The sequence below is a fragment of the Peromyscus californicus genome, unplaced genomic scaffold (assembly GCF_007827085.1).
Source record: "Peromyscus californicus insignis strain IS unplaced genomic scaffold, ASM782708v3 Scaffold_6__1_contigs__length_162567912, whole genome shotgun sequence".
NCBI classification, from domain to species: Eukaryota; Metazoa; Chordata; class Mammalia; order Rodentia; family Cricetidae; genus Peromyscus; species Peromyscus californicus.
The window spans coordinates 119,614,943-119,632,171 of record NW_026294584.1 but is presented as its reverse complement, the minus strand read 5'-3'; the positions used below and the strand labels follow the sequence as shown (position 1 = coordinate 119,632,171).

General features: G+C 38.6%; 1 protein-coding gene across 1 annotated transcript in view; it reads right to left on the bottom strand.

The window, feature by feature from the left end:
• The window catches only part of Cntn6 (contactin 6), a 337,384-nt gene that overhangs the window by 136,099 nt on the left and 184,056 nt on the right, over positions 1-17,229 (bottom strand). Inside the window, 1 exon segment of the mRNA XM_052719550.1 lies at positions 2,950-3,045. Within this exon segment, the coding sequence (XP_052575510.1) occupies positions 2,950-3,045 (96 nt within the window).

Below are 17,229 nucleotides of genomic sequence, written 5' to 3'. Positions count from 1 at the left end.
GTAGATGGAGCCCCTTTCCATTAAACTTCCCAGATTATGTAACATCTCTATGGATACAACCACAACTGCGGTCCAGGCCACGTACAATGAGAACAAAGCTGTATACACATGTTTTGAAGGGGTAGCTGGGATCTCAGATGAATGTCCTATAACTCCCTAGGCCCACCTTTTGTGAAGTAATGCCAACAGTCCAGCCTTGATGATCTGTGGCAAGCAGGCACAACTTTTCTAATGAAAATTGCAGCTGTTCCATCTGAATGACAATGTTCTATAACACATTGTTATTATGTTATTAGTCAGAATTTATATGGAAAATCCATAGACTCATTTTCATGTCTTGCTTTTGGGCACAGGCACTTTTGTTGACAGACAGACTTACAGAATTCAAACATGTTCTTTTGTTTCCTTTGTGTTCTTAGAATGTTTCTTTAAAAAACACATTGAAATATATATCACAGACTTCCACTGTTAAGGGATGTTTTGAATATGTTTTTGTGAACATGCTAGAGGAACAATCTAACACACTTAGGTATGCTAATAATATCAAAGTAATTATGACTTCTCCCTTGATGTAGGCATACTCATTGCACTCACTGTGCTAGTTGTCCATAGACAGAAAGGCACAGAATTAACTTGTACACAATTAATTTGTTCTAAAAAACATCAGCCTTTATGACCTTGCTGTCACCATGGAGTCTATAATTGATTTTTAAGAGAAGTAATATTGATATCAGCACATAAGAGTTAGAAATATTTTGGCTCATGGAAACACACACACACACACACACACACACACACACACACACACACACACACACACACACAGCCAAGTAAACAAAACAAATATTTTATGCCACTTGAACTTGAAAAATATTGGGCTGGGCAGTGATAGCACATGCCTTTAATCCCAGCACTTGGGAGGCAGAGGCAGGTGGGTCTCAGTGAGTTCCAGGCCAGCTATGACTGTTTCATAGAGAAACTCTGTCTCAAAATACCAAAACAAAAAAGAAAAAGAAAAAGAATTCCATATAGAAGTATCAGCATACTAACAAACCTACAGGTGAATACTGAAACTTTTTCTCCTCTGGGACCAGTAATATAATGATAGGCACCACAGTTATCCAGTACAGTATGAAATGCAAGCCACAACAATCAGGCAGGGGAAATAAATAAAAAGGAAGGAAACAAGCAAGGAATATGTTAAATTATTTCTCTTTGCAGATCATATGATTCTATACTTAGAAAACCCTAGAAATTTTGCAAAAAGACTTCTATCACCAATAAATCAGGCAAAGTAGCAGATGACAGCACACAAAAATCAATTGCTTTCTTATAAGAGAGAAATAGACAAAGTGATTCCATTGGGAAAAAGTGTAAACAAATAGCAGTCACCTAGGAATAAATTTAATCAAGTAATAAAAAGTTCTTAATGAAAATATGACACTGAAGAAAGATATGGCAGAAGATAGGAGAAGACACAAAGATGTGTTAATTTCTACAACAAAGAACAAAAGAACACCATTCCATCATACCTGTGCTCAAAGAAATGAAGTTACTTTTGGTGAATGCTAAAACTCTTCAGGAGGAAACTGTTATACTACCTCGATATCAACATTGTCAGATATCCATGGAATCATGCTGATGATTTCCATGGAAATAGACAGCTTGCCTTCACTTTCATCTAAGAGTCTTGTACCTTAACAAGTTCTTACTTTAACATATTTTGTGTTATCCATTGATTTAGTTTCATAGGACTCACAACATGATAGTGAGGCCTTCAACACACTATTTCTCATTCAGAAATGACAAGGTGACAAGAGAATATCTCCCTTGTTTAGCTTCTGTGTTGATTTTCATTATATATATATATATATATATATATATATATATATAACTGATTTACTTACAATTATTTTATATTTTTTTCATCCATGATTAAACCAAGTTGAAAATTTTTCAACACCATCAAGAACCTTTGAATATAGTCAGAGCACCAGGACCTAGTGTTTCCTTACTTTTGAGTATCAGATTATGGTACTGGAACAGAATTTTCCATAAGGTTAAAAAAAAAAGAAAGAAAGAAAGAAAATATAACTTTATGCTGAGACAGCATTGCATGCATAGTAAGTCTTCTCTAACACTTTAGGTGAACATAATGCCATATTTGTTAGTAGTGAGGAAAAATACATTGTTAGCGTCTAATTAGGTTCCTTTGATTTTTTGTGCTGGCATATCACAAAGGTGATATAAAATGAAAATAATAATAAAATGTTTTAAAGACTTACATAGAAGACTTAGTTTAACATTAGGAACACAAATTGCCTTTTGTCTTAAAACGTCTGTTTCATGGCTTTTAAAAACTCTCCCATTTTAGTAATGGAAGCTAATATGAATAGGCAATAGTGGCTCCTGTGCGGGGCTGAGAGTGCCTGCATGGGACAATTCCAAGAAGCGTGCTGGAATTTGCCTCTACGTAAAAGCCAAAGGTAAAAAATGAAATTATAATTTTAGCTTTCATTTTTAATAAGGTACTGACCATTATATAAATTAATTTAATTTAGATACTTAACATAGTAATGTTTGCCTAATTCTACATATGAGGAAGTTGATCATTACAGAGAGCTAATGGGCAGGACATATACATTGTCATGAGCAATGGGACATAGCATCAGATCATGTACTCAGTTTCATAGAAAACTGCAACACCAACACTGTTTAGAGCTCCCAATTTCATCTTCTCAGAGACATGTTTGTTCAGTAGCTCAATGAAAAGTATTTTAAATAAAAACATTAGAATGCAAGACTATCTAGGTGGTTGATGAACTTTCTTGAGCTTTTGTAGTTCCTGGGAATGGATGGTAGAATGTCAGTCATTTCAGGACCCTGTGTGCCTCCTTCACCTTCTGATGGAGCCCATGGATTGGCTGACACAAACTAGCCACAACCTACCTCCAAAATGTGGTGGTGGGCCACAGAGGAGCACCACACCTTGACCTTCTCGGACAGACACTGTGCTTCTGGTTTTGGTTTCAAAATCTTCAATATCTTGGGAAACAAAGAAAACAGGTTCAGAGTTCCTTACATTTTAGAAGTTAAGAAGAATCTGGATATTTTAAAGGGAAATTATTTTGATTGTTATGAGTAACAGATACCCATATTTGGCTAAACAGAATATGGAGCTAATAGCTAATTTATCTGCAGTGGTGAATCATTCACAAAGTCTTACATTTCTTTCTGTCTTACTTTTAGATATAATTCAGTAGAGATTGTGATAAACAAGTTTGTTTATTATGGCTACTCACTATGTTTACTTTTATTCTCTCAGACAGTTTGTAACCCAGTATGCAGTCCTCTAAGAGCAGCACATATTTAATATGTCCAGACAAAGTAGATTTAAAAGGGTATGCATGATGGGCAGTGGTGGCACATGTCTTTAATCTCAGCACTGAGGAGTCAGAGGCAGGTGGATCTCTGTGAGTCAAGGCCAGCTGGGTCCACAAAGTGAGTTCCAGGAGAGCCAGGACTCTTACACAGAGTAACCCTGTCTTAAAAAAAAAATGAAAATAAATAAATAATAATAATAAATAAATAGATGTGCTAAAGTCTACTTTTTTAGATTAATGGCTGCCATTTGTTGGTTAAACAGTGCCTCAGATTTAGGATATGGTGGCCCAAGAAATAAAGCTGCCATTGATAGAACCAGTGTACTCTTTTCTTTATATCCCCCCACAAAGCTGCTTCTTGAACTTAAGTGGGAGGTGTAAATTTCCTATATTAAGCAACCCTAGAAATTTAGAAATGGATGAAATCTTGATAAACCATCTAGTTAATGTTTAAATCTTTCAACATTCCTAGGAAAAGTCTATCAGCCTCCAGGAAGGGCAAATGCTCAATTCCTTCTGAACACCAATACCTTCATCTGTAAAATACATCCATTCACTCACTCACTAACTCACTCACTCACTCACTCACTCATTCATTCATCTTCTGAAGGATAGGAATGTTGTTCAAGTGCAAAAGCAATATTTGTAAGGATAACAGAGAATAGCAAAGGGTTGACTTACTGTTATTTTGCTAACTCTCTAATAGGAAAATCAGATTTAACAACAACAACAAAAATGTACATTGCTACAAAAGTGTGACCACCATTTTGAAACAGAATCTGCTGTGTATGAAGATCTATTCTCTCTTCTTCAGTAGTATCAGGGTTGAAATCAAACATATTTCTCTAACTAGATGATATATTCTCCAGACTTATTTTTAGGTGCATATACCAAACAGAAAAATAACAGTTTCTGTGTTTGAGATTGCATTATTACAAACATTCACGGTTCTTTTTCACTCAATTTCACTACCTCTTGACATGCCAATAAAATAAAAGCCACTTCTTCTTCATAAGCTACTTTTTAGACAAGAAAGATTTACTGTTATCTGCATATTTAAGAGACTTTGTGACAAGCTGGACCCATTGTTCTTGGTTGCTCACCATAATAACTACATGGTAAGACCCTATTGCTGAAGACACCCCCCATTTTTGTTACGAGACATAGAGAAACCAAGCTTGAACTGACCAGAAAACTCTTCTCTCTCCTAAGGAGCTTACTCAGTGCCAGGTGTTACTATGAAGACAGCTAAGGTAGAAAACACATCAGTGGTCTTACACAATGCTAGACTCTGCATGCTAGAATACTGGCTTCCCAGGCAAAATGTACACATTGACACAATATTTAAAAAGTACTCATTGATATGGCTGTTGTAGAACAACTAACAGTTTTCCAATTGCATAAGAGGCCTGCTCCACAGGGGGATTTCATGCCAGGAACTATAACTCTGATTAAAACACATGACTGAAAATATCAAAGGCCTTAAAGGAGCAACCCACTGTTTTTGTTTTGCTAAACAGTCATGTTGTCAAACTTTGTTCTAAAAATGTGCTTATAACATAGATGTATGCTTCTCTCATCTTGGGTCAAAGAAGCATCTTTGAAATGGGTAGTGTGATTAATGCAAAAACTCATACCTGGTTCAAGCACCAAATATAAATAACTCTAAACACTCAGTTGTGGTTGGGCTGTATATCAACCTTCCCATGCAAAGCTCTGGGAACTTTGTGGAAAAGAGGTGGAGGAAAGCTGGAACATGAAGACTTCTCAATATAAAATAGCTGTTACACATCAAATCACAGCAGTGTACTTACCTGCACAAGATCAAAATAGTCAAAAGTCCAGCACGGATCAGGAGCTACTGGTAATTAATACTTCTGAGGGAAGCAAAATCAATCTGGTTTGGGGATGCGATACTGGTAGGTGGCTCATGTCCCAGTGGATGGCCACACACACGTGCAGATGCACAGTACTAATTGGACTCTGTGCATTATTAATAACAAAATAATAAAATAAAAAGAAGCTGAGCAGGAGATGGGGTGGGGGCTCCCTAAGAGGAGGTGGACTGTGGTAGTGATGGATAGATATGATCAATATATGTTGTATAAATGCATGAGACATTAAAAATGAGTTCAATTATATTTTTTAAAAAGTGGGCTGTGTGAATCAAAACTACAAGTAAAGTTCTATGGTGCCTGAGGCATTTATTGAGTAATCTCTTTATTATTGTTGTTTAACCTTTTACCTTCAGACATCCATCAAAGGAAATGGAGAAAGCACAGATCTGATGGATAATAACAGGACCAACTTTGTCTATGTGAGAAAGGGAGAACATTCCTTCCATGATAAAAAAATAAATGAGACTAAAATTCTAGACACACAGAATTTATAGTGCAAAGAAGTCAATGCTGCTGCCATTAAACTGCAAGAGTGAGCAGATATTTTCGTTTCAGAAATTAATATACATATGACTATACTAAAATTGAAGAGGAATATTTGGTCAAAAGTAATAAAATCCATTACAAAAAATCCTACCCACTTCCATTAATCAGAAAGAAGTTATCAACTCAGATTTGGAAAATGCATAAAGTATATATAGTGGCGAACTTGTAATTTCAAAACCAAGAAGACCCTGAAAGGAGGATCACAAGATAGCCTTGGCTGCATAAAACTTCTGTCCCAAATAAAAAACAAATTTCTTAACGTCATATTGTTAAAAATAGGAGAAAGATATGTTTCTGAATATATCTATACTACTACTAAATTGCAAAAGAAATAAAATAAAAGCCTATGTGTGACATCCAAGCAACTCAAAAACTGCTACAAAGGATCTTAGGAAATGGATATTTTAAAAATTATTCATGTTGTTTATAGTAGAAGAATAACTGAAGTATGTCAGTTCCTCTGTGAACATTTTACAACCATGGTGTACTTGACATGAGAGTATGTTTAAAGTTTCTTTAATGTTTCTCTGTAGTATGACCTGAAAAGTTATAAATATTATTTGGACAAATAAGAGACCATAGCAATGACATAATGTCTATGGAACATCTCATCCCTGGATGAGGGAAAGCCAAGGCCCAGATGTAGAAGAGGAGGATTTATCAGCAAATAAATTACTGAAAGCTATGTCAACAGATATGGAATAACACTCCAGTTTTTGATATGTGCTGTTTAACAAATATGTCTCTAGATTCAAATACTGACAATATGACTCTTCAGAGGTAGAGAGACACTGAGATAAGAGGAAGGAATAGAGAAAAACAAAGGGACAAGAGAAAATATGGAATGGAGCAATGAAGACCTAGAAAAAGTTTAGATAGAAATTGTTAATCACATGTGATCTTGGCAAAATAAATTCAGTGACATTTTCAGACAGAGACAAATGTACATGAGGGCTGTGGTTCAGAGGCATACACGTCAACTCTTCAGAGTAGGCTGGGAGTTGGAGGGGAGATTCAGGAAGAACGTGAAAGGGTTGGAGAACTACACTGATTAGCTTATAGGGTAGGCTAGGAAAACAGTTACAAAGGGCATGTGGAGGGACAGTCCTTTGTAAGAAAGTGGAATTAGGAGAAGTGATCTGTGTATGGGTACAATACGGACTCCAGAGTATTCTCTTATTAGAATAAAAAGCTTTGGACAGTGGATCCAAATCTGAAACTGGAAAGAGAATATTTGCTAGGTCATTTGAGAAGACAGAGGATGCAAGAAACGCAACTACTCAGCACTTTTGCTGTGGAGGTTGAATGCAACTGAAAACACAAGGAATATAGAGTACAGCTAGAGTGGCATTAGAAGGAAAGAGAGAGAAAGTCATTGTACTTTTTTTCCCCAAAACCATGTCCAAATACACTCATATACAAAGCCAACTTCAACAGAACATTTTGCTTCCAGTTATATTCATACATTCTCTGTTTAAAGCACCTGTAGTTTATTGCTCTTTACTACATTATTTCCCAAATAAATATCTATATTTGTTTTCAAAATGTAAAGTCTTCAGTTCAGAGAAAGGTATGCATGGCACATGATATGTGAACTTAGCAATGCATCTGTTCTTGACGTTTTGCCATGGATGTTTGTGCAGTGGTCAAGCATGTGTATGAGCATACACACGGAGGCCAGAGGACATACTCAAGTGTCACTCTTCAGGCACAATCTTTCATCGGCCTATAGCTCTCATGGGTCAAGGTTGGCTGACCAGTAATTCCCAGGAACCTATCTCCTTACCAGGGATGGGATTACAAGTATGAGCCATCAGTCTTGGCTTTATTTACGGGATTTCTAGTGATAGATCTCAGGCCCTCATGCTCACAAGGCAAATGTTTAGCCATCTCTCTAGTACCTGTACTAGATTTTTTTAAGTGGAAATCTTCCTCAAGATGTAATCCATTTATCCCCCATAATTTCACCCCTTTCCTCCATTTGCTTTTCATCAATAGTCATTAGTTGTGTACTATGTGAGGATCTGGTATGCCTGCCATGTTTTATTGTTGTTGTTGTTGCTTGTTTGTTTGTTGTGTGGAGTATTATTTAATTAAATCCATTCTATTTCCTTTTTGGTTATGGAAAAACTGAAATAGCTTCATGTATATTGGTGCCATCAATACAAAGTAATATGGTCAGGGTCACAATTCAGTGGTAAACACTTGACTAACATGCAAGAGTGCTGGGGTCAAACTCCAGCACTTTAAAAAAGAAAGTTATTGGCTTAACCTGTGAGTTCTTGGAGACTTGGCTTTGAATCACTTTAAATAAAAACTTACCTTGTTTGCCTTTACCTGACTTCCAGTGTCTGTTCTGTTGACACTGCGCCTTCTCACCACCTCCCCCAAGGGAACCTTTAGGACCCGGAAACATCTGGTACCTGAACAGGTTCTGGTTGTCTCCCTCCCCTTACTCACAGCTCTTGACAGTGCCCCCAAGAAGGTGTGTTTTGGTGAGAAGGCCCCTCAATGTTGTGTGTTTTGGGTCACTTTGGCAGGTAAGTATTGGGACCTCCCTTTCTTTCCTTCTTTTGTGTTGTCTGTCATGTTTGTCTGCCAATCTAATTAGGAAGGCACATTTTTTTTTCTTTTTCAGTTTGTCTGGCACCTCCACATGAGGGCTGACCCCCCAGGAGGTAGAACCAATGCTCTGCTCCCAAACACCATCCCTCATATGGAGACACCATGTGGGCACATGTCCATGGCCTAAAAAAAACATGGGAGTCCCCCACTAAACATAAAACATAAAGGTCTGACATGATTTTCCACCCCTGTTGACTGCCATCTTTTCTCTGACTGTTGCTCACCTGCTGGCTCCCTCTACAAAATGGGTAGCCTTTCCTTCACCTCCACCCCTTCCATGTCTGATATTTCTATAGCATCATGAAGAAGCAGACAATCCAGGCCCTGCAAAACCTGCTGAGGAGAGCAAGGCCACAGTTAAGACCTCCATTACAGTACCATGGAGTGAAGTGTCTCAATATCTACCTGCCCTTGAAGGTGGAAATTCCCTCACACCGCAGTATGCCCCCCAGCAGCCACAGTCCTCTCCACCCTCCACTCCTCCACCCCCATCTCGGGCCTCAAAGGCTGGTGGAAGTCTTTCTGGTCAACCTGGGACAAAATGCCACTAGCCAGCCCTAGATTCCTACCCCTATAGCTGAAATCTCCCTTATCTGGAAGGCAGCTAATGAGTCGGGCCTGGATTCACCTTACTTCTAACAGGTCCTCACTGAGTGGACAATGAAACTACAGACTTCTTTTGATTGGTATAGTCAGATCAAAGCTGTGCTGGAGCAGCTGCCTTTCTTAGCTGGAAATGGGCTTATGATGATCAAGCAGAAGCTCAAGCACAAATGAACCTCTTAATTAATATTGACATGCTCACTGGATGAGGTAACTTTTTCCATCCCATCCATCAGGCCATCAAGCCTACTACCAATAGGTTCCTGACCTGGCCTTCAAAGCTCTTAGGCATGGACCCTTTAGCTTACTTCTGCCATCTTATTCAACAACCAGGGGGACTTTTCACTGATTTTCTCACACATGTCAACAGGGCAGTGGAGCAAAGAGTAGACCTGGGCCTCACTTGGGAAATGCTAATCAAACAATTGGTGGGAAGGGCTTAATGCCCCCATCTGCAATGTGGTCAAAGCAGACTGAAATGAGGGCATTCACAAGTGGGTACTGGCCACAAGAGATCATGACCCCAATAATGGTCCCATCACTGCCCACACTACTTCCTTGGATACCCTCCTTGTGGAGAGGCAGCTCACCAACAATACACCCAAGGGCCCCCAAGTAGACAGATCTTACTGGAGATGAGGCAAACCAGGCCATTTGTGACAGGACTACCCCTGGGCAAAGCCTAGGACCTGGACCCGATATCCCAGATGCAATAAGGGATTTCACTGGGCAATCAAGGAATTGCAGATGACAGCCTGCCTAAGCATCCGGCCCCCTGCTGACCCACAGGAGAGGGTTTGCTTGTGTTTTTCCTCAGAGTGCAATTATACCAATATGGGTCTCAACAAGAGATGTGCATCCCGCTACAGATCAGCCCACCTTCACCTAAGAAGAATTGGCAATGGATGTGTAATATACATACTCATTGCCATTGCCCCTTTTATTCCCTCAAAAGCAGACAATCTATGGACTCTTGTTCCCTTGCCTCCTGTTCTGTTGCCAGTGGAAAGTAACTCCCCTGCTTTCCCTATGATATTTACCACCAACTCTTCACTAGACCTGCACTTTATGGACCTGGTGCTGACCACCAGAAAACTGGAGGGTGCCAGCTCTGTGGAGGAAGCCTTTGCTTTACCCTCCCCCCTTTTTTCTTTCTCTTGTCCAATGCTTAAGAAATAGAATTAGTAAAAGACATGTCTCTACTGGCCTGCGATCCACACTTCCAGGCAATTTGTCTTACCCCTTTAATTACTCCATTCTACCCCAGGAACAAATATCCTGTTTCAATATGACCAGGGTCTTGGTGATGTCATTGGAGACATACTTTTTAATTAAGGTCTGGGACAATTTAAAAAGACTATTTGATCCCTCCTGGATGTTCACATATGCTTTGATTGGTGGGGTGATATTGTTAATCCTTATTCTCTTTATACACTTCCTGAAGCACATCCTATGACTAAGACCACTCTTCAGGTTTTAATGGCTCTTAGATAGCCTGTTCATAGCCCTCCACAGGAGGTTATGCATGTGTGGCTCTCTGAAATTCAAAAGGCTACTGCCTAATCCTCTTCACCTGGGTGGCTCTCCAGGAATGGATGTTCTTCCAGGGCTGGTTGTCAATGAGGGGTAAGAGCTTGTTAGGCAAGCAAACCTAAGGCAGGCACAGTCCAGTTGCTGAGCCCTCCTGAGGCAGGGTAAACAAGGCCTGAGCAAAGAACTCTGGTTCCCACTGAAAGCCCATGTAATAATAATAATAATAATAATAATAATAATAATAATAATAGTAATAATAATAATAAGGTGGATATGTAGGAAGATAAGGTCTACAGGGCTAAGAGATGAGCAAACCTGGAGTCTGCCTGAGAGGCTAGCAACAGGCACTGTCAGTGCCTAGCCAATGAGGGGTGACCACACAATGTCCATTGGATTCAGATGCAGCCTGGGTGCTGGGAGGAGGGTCCCATTGCTGTATAAACAAGTCTGCTGTTTGCCATTTATCTGACTCCAGGTGTCTGTTGTAGCTGAAGTTTTCCTGTGCCCTACCTGGCCCTTGGTCAGGACACATCTCTCTCACCCGCCAGACTCACAACCACTTGGACCCAAGTAAACACACAGAGGCTTATATTATTTACGAACTGTATGGCCATTAGCTCAAGCTTATTACCGACTAGCTCTTACACTTAAATTAACCCATAATTCTTAGTTATGTTTAGCCACATGGCTTGGTACCTTTTCTCAATTGTCTTCACAACTTGCTTCTTCTATATTTGGCTGGCGACTCCTGACTCAGCCTTCCTCTTCTAGAATTCTCCTTGTCTGCTTATTCCACCTATACTTCCTATCTGGCTATTGGTCAGTCAGCATTTTATTTATCAACCAATTAGAGCAACACATTCACAGCATACAGAGCAACAACACCCATCAGTCTGTGCCCTTTATGCCACACTTCTCATCGTCTCTCCCAGGGAAACAATAGGACCCAACAACACTACCTACTATATTTCAAAACTAACAGTCAATAGACAGACCTGTTGCTTCTGTTTCTTGTAGCCCTAAGAAGTGGCTAATCTGAGTATTTTTATAAAATTTTATACAAGGAGGACCTTTACTATTATATTTGAAAGGTGTCATTAAATTATCATTCATTTTTAGTAGTCACAGAAAGAAAAACACTGTCAAAGTAAGTGAGGAGAAACTGAAGGGTGGTATGATATTGGGAAGTTTGGGACTGACTGCTCTTGGTGTCACATTGTCAGCCTCTTAAGCCTGGAAACATGTCATGTTTTCCATGTTAATCAGAAGTCATTATAACCATGGTGATAAGACCCCTGATTCCTTAACTATTGTTTTACACTTCCAGATAAATGGCATCCATTGGTAGCATAATTTCTCTGAGATCTTTGTGCTTACAATAGGGTTTTTATTAGCTGTCACAAAGAAAATCACCTTCTCTCAAAAGTGGCACAAATCTTGCTAGCTATCAAAACACAGTTGTTGCAAAATGTCACTAGTTCATAGGTTTTAATTCATAATTCAGATATTAAAACTGTTTAATAGCACATAGATCAGAATCAAGATATAATTTTGCCTTATTCACACTAGGTGTCCCCTCACAGGAATCTCCTTTCAACAGGATCTATTTTTCTGTATTTCAAATATCTTCTTAGCAGCTAAAATTGCAATTTGGTTGAGGTAAAATTTGAGGCAAGTGTCAATGAATTTCTGTAGCCATAAGAGCATCCAACAAATATTTTCTTTGCTATATAATACCTTTAAAAAGTTTACATTTATCTCTCTCTCTCCAAGACGAGGTCAGGGAAAACCACCAATTTCTATTTTTACCTTATCATTTTTTTCTTTATGCTTAAGAGAAAAAATAGCTTGCTGTGAGATCATTCCCTGAGATCATCTCGAATTCTATAACATTTTGAGATATTCCCATAGACCACAAAGGTGACCTGCACAGACTGTCCTTGTGTTCAAGGTTTAAGTCCTGCAGTGCTGGTTGCTGTTAAAGATCTCAATTGTTGAGCTTGCTTTCATTAAGCTATTCTGATGACCATAGCTTACAGGGCCCTGTGGTTTTATTGCCTCCTTTTTTTTGTGGAAGTTTTTGGCAGAAACATAAGCAAAAATGCAGTCACAAACAAGGCTCTGTTCCAAAGGCCAGCAGGAAGTGCCCAAGAATGGCCCATAAAATGAGCTTTAAAGAATTGCTGGGCCATATGCTCTCTCATGGAGCCACCATGGCACAGTAGAGGGACAAGAGATGAAAAAAAAATGTACTTAAAATGAAGTCCATGCAATGTTAAGTATTCCAACATTCAATCGTAAGGAAAATACATCTTTGCAGCTGTCACATGAAGGAATGCCTCTCAGCTTAATTAAAGCAAGAAACTGTGCCTTTGATGCCAAGGCCTGAGGATCACATTCAGAAGATGTGTTGGCAGTGCCAGCTCCTGACACCGAAGGGGGCCAATGAGTTGCCAACTCTCATAAGCTTAAAGGAAGGCAATGAGTACCTAGGGCCCATCAGCCAGAGTCAAGAAGATAACACTTAAACTTTTGAGGATAAGGGAAACTACATATTCACTGGGAAAATGTCAACACAGTTTGGAAAACAGCACAGGTTAGTTGTTAAAAATCTAAATAATGTATCTTCACCATATAATATGGATAAAATCATTTAATTTAACACTGAAATTTTCTTTTCTCTCTTTTATTTTCTCTCTTATTCATATATCAAGAATTGCTACCATGGGCTCCACACCCTCATGAGAGTGGTCAATGAACCCTCCTAATTGCCTGTAATGCCTTTGAAACTGGCTCACACACTGAGCAGAGAAAGAAGCTGAGGCTGAAAGGCTCATTGATTCCTGGGTATCAGGTCAAAATTGCAAGAGTATGGTTCCTGAGCTCTGAACACATGTTGTTCTGTGCTGCAGATGTCAGCTGGTGTCTCTTTGTGAGGATACACCAGTCTTACTCACTTAATAAGATGCAACTCAAATACTTTATCATGAAATATTATACAGGTGTGTCCCTATATCCCATTAGCCAGGGCAGCCTATTGCTTATGCCTACCTTTCTTCAACAGCCCTACATCCCCATTACTGTCCTTTTGGGAGGAAAGAGACTCACTCTTCACTGTAAAAAGTAAACTAAAATAAATCAGATCATACACTACAACTCCTTCTAGCAATTAGAAATTAAGAAATCAGTAATGCCTTTCCTCGGGATACAAGGAAATAAAATTTTATTTCCAAATACTAATGTGTTAAAGTGTCTGTATTTGAAAAGCATGCTAAACATCCTTCTCACTAAGTCTTTCCCCAGACACAGACAGTAATCTGCTCCCAAACCTAAGACATTGCTTAGTTTTTCTCTTGCTCTACACCTTGAAAGCGATTTCAAATACTTGTCTCTTTGAAGCCATTAGATTTGACTTTAAACGCAGAGATTTATTTTCTCCAACTCCTTGCTTTCCAGCAATCAAATACTATTTCCCCCTTTGAGAACCTGTCTGAAGAAGTTTCAGTGTGAAGTATGCACTGGAGTAAACAGGACTCGAGTGCATGCTCACCTTCAGGATGCAGCTCCCAGGTTGAAGAGGAGTGTTTTGTTTTGGCCTAAGGCAAAAACATTGTGCTGAGCAGTGAAAGGCAGATACCTTACCAAGCAAAACTCAAGTGCTTATAGACACCAAGAAAAGTCCCCGAGTTCTATAATGCTCTCAGAGAACTCTCGAATATAAATGCAGGGGTCTTTCAGAATTAAGAAAGAGAAAATTTCTATTAAAAACTCTCAAGACTGAATTCATATTTCTCCATACTTCTTTTCCTCCCTTTTATTCCCTATTTCTTGAGTGGTTTGAATAAGGAGAGAATCTTAGTTCTATTATTAATTTTCTCAGACTTTTATTAAGTGGCATACAAAAATATCTCTGCTTAGCCCAGTTTCATTTTCTGTTCCTCATTCTCTGGATGCTCTATACTCAGTTACATTGTTTCGGATATTATTGTGTTTCCTAGCTTAACTCAGTAACATAACATGACATAACCTAATAAAGTGCAATGCTATTGTCAAATCCTGTAAAAGAAGCAATAGCTAAAACTTGATATTAGACACAAATCTGGAATGCTAATATCCAAGTAGGAAGTAAGAATCCATTTTAAGAGCTTCTGGTGTCGAATCCACTTAGAATCCCAACTAAAATTTCTTTACACTTTTTTTTTTGTTGATGTAAAAGTATTTCTATTAAAATTCATAAATGAGAGAACCACAAGATGGCTCAGTGAGTAAGGGTATGTGCTGCCAAGCTGACAACCTGTGTTTGATCCCTTGGACCTGGTGAGAGGAGAGAATAGATTTCCACAAGTGGTTCTCTAATCTCCTCATGAATACTGTGGCATGCACCACCCCCACAACACACACAAGAATCAATAAATATAATCAAAATAAGTAATTTATAAGTAAGTGTAGGGCCAAGTGAGTAGTTTCCTGATTTTCTGACAATGATAAATAGACAGAGAACTATCTTCTGTGGCGTGTAATTGAAGTAAATAAAAAAATAATCAGAAGAGAGGGCCACTATATTGTCCTCGGATCTAGATTTTCAAAAAGGTATGGATTTAGTAAGCAGAACAAGTAAACATATTTGAAGTAACTAAGAGCTCTATTATAATACAGATGGAGAAGCACATATGACTTACTATAATGAACTCGTTTATCTGATGAATAATGATAATAACAGTTACATCCATGGAAAAAGAAACAATCAAGCCCTACCTATGGGCAGTCCTTACACTTACTCCATAAGTTTGCATATCTTCTACAATTAAAACCAGATGAGGGGCTACAGAGACAGTTCTGTGATGAAGAGTGCTTCCTGTCCATCCAGAGGACCCCACTTCAGTTCCCAGCCAGCACCCAAGTCAGGCAGCTATCATTGGCCTGTAACTCTGGCTGTAGAAAATCAACTGCCTTCTTCTGACCTCTGAGGACACCCCCACACATAAGGCAGACACACAAAGGAGTAAATAAAATTAAAATGCATCTTAAGTCAAAGTAGATGAGAGGAGTAGCTTTGTTTGTTTACGATAATGTAAGATGCTAATTTATCTAAAACATTAGTATACAATTCCTGGGTTTCTGATTGGAAAACAATATATGCATGCATTTACAGGCACACAAAATAGATTAAATAAGCTCCTAGTTAATTCTACGTAAGTCTCTATGATGGGACTAATGATCAATTCACAAGTTTAGAGCCACATAATACTCCCAAATGCTAACTTTGCCACATACAGTACTGATTGCTAGCAGTTTAATATAGCTCTTTCTACTTCATTTTTCTCCACTTTTAAAATTGAGTAAATATTAGCATAGGCCTCAAATGAATGTAATATTGTGCCCATAAAGGGCACAGCAGACCCTCTTTAACCCTACCTTTCATATCTCACATATCACAAACTATGACTGAGGAGGGGCATAGTTAGTACAAAGGTTCTCACTAGCCATCCTTACCGAAGAGCAGTGCCTCTTTCCCTGTAAATCTTGTTTAACTCTGAGGGTCACAGGAATGGATGCCATCAAGTAGAATCACAGGATGTGAGTGATACTAATTCTATGACAGAGGAGCCCTCCTTATGTACCAACCTAAAAAGATGCTGAGTAAATTTCAATGGGCTTTTTGTTTTGCAGACTACATCTTCGTTATGTTTGAACCGCATGTTTTCTTGAAGACTGTGTGTGGCTTCCTTTACCACCTCTCAGGGGCTAGTTCAAATGTTCACTATATGAAAGAAAAAAAAAAATGTCTCAAGTCCAAAGCATGTGAATCTTATTCTGAGCACAGTCACATCAAGTTGTATTTTATTCCAGAGCCTGTTTTACCAACTTGACACAAGTTGTTAGATGGAGGGTCATTGAACCCCCACTGGCCAGAAAAGCTATGCCTCCCAGTTGGAATCAGAAGCAACCTCTTAGCTTGGTGTTTGAGTAGTCAGAAAAGAAGAAGAAGAAGGAAAAAAAAAAGGCTGCTAGTCTTCATGGTCATGGGCTTTGACTTTGGGTGAATGTCCACTTTCTCCATATTTTGTTGTACAAAGGGAACAGTATCACTGTCCTTTAAGTGAAGAATCTCTGAAGAGATTTCTCAGGGCTATTTGTGCATCCCAGAATGGATAAATGATATAAGCACCACTCAGCTGTACAAAGCAGAGAAGTGAGAAAGACAGGATCCTTGGGTGAATAAAATTTAGGAGATCAGATGCAGCTCAGATGCTGTGTCTTTGGGGCCTTTGTCTTATAGCTGAGCACTTAAAGATTCTTTCAATTAATAATTTTAATTAACTCTATTAATTAAGATTCTTAAATGAATCTCTTAATGGTAGAGGAAAACATACTGTTGGTGGTCTCAGTGGACACCAAAGTAACTAAACCAAAGGACAGTGTGTATTTATTAAATATACATCAACTATGTGAAGGCAACACCTATAGCAGGATGGAAGTAGAGTATTATTTACTGAGTCCCTTTCTAGTTCTTTGAAATACATAAAAAAGTAAGCATTTTTTATTTCCATTATATTTATATACACTGATGCTCAGAAAAGTTAAGCAGTTTGTCTAAGACTGCACAGTTTAAGGGAGATAATATAATGACTCCTATCCTG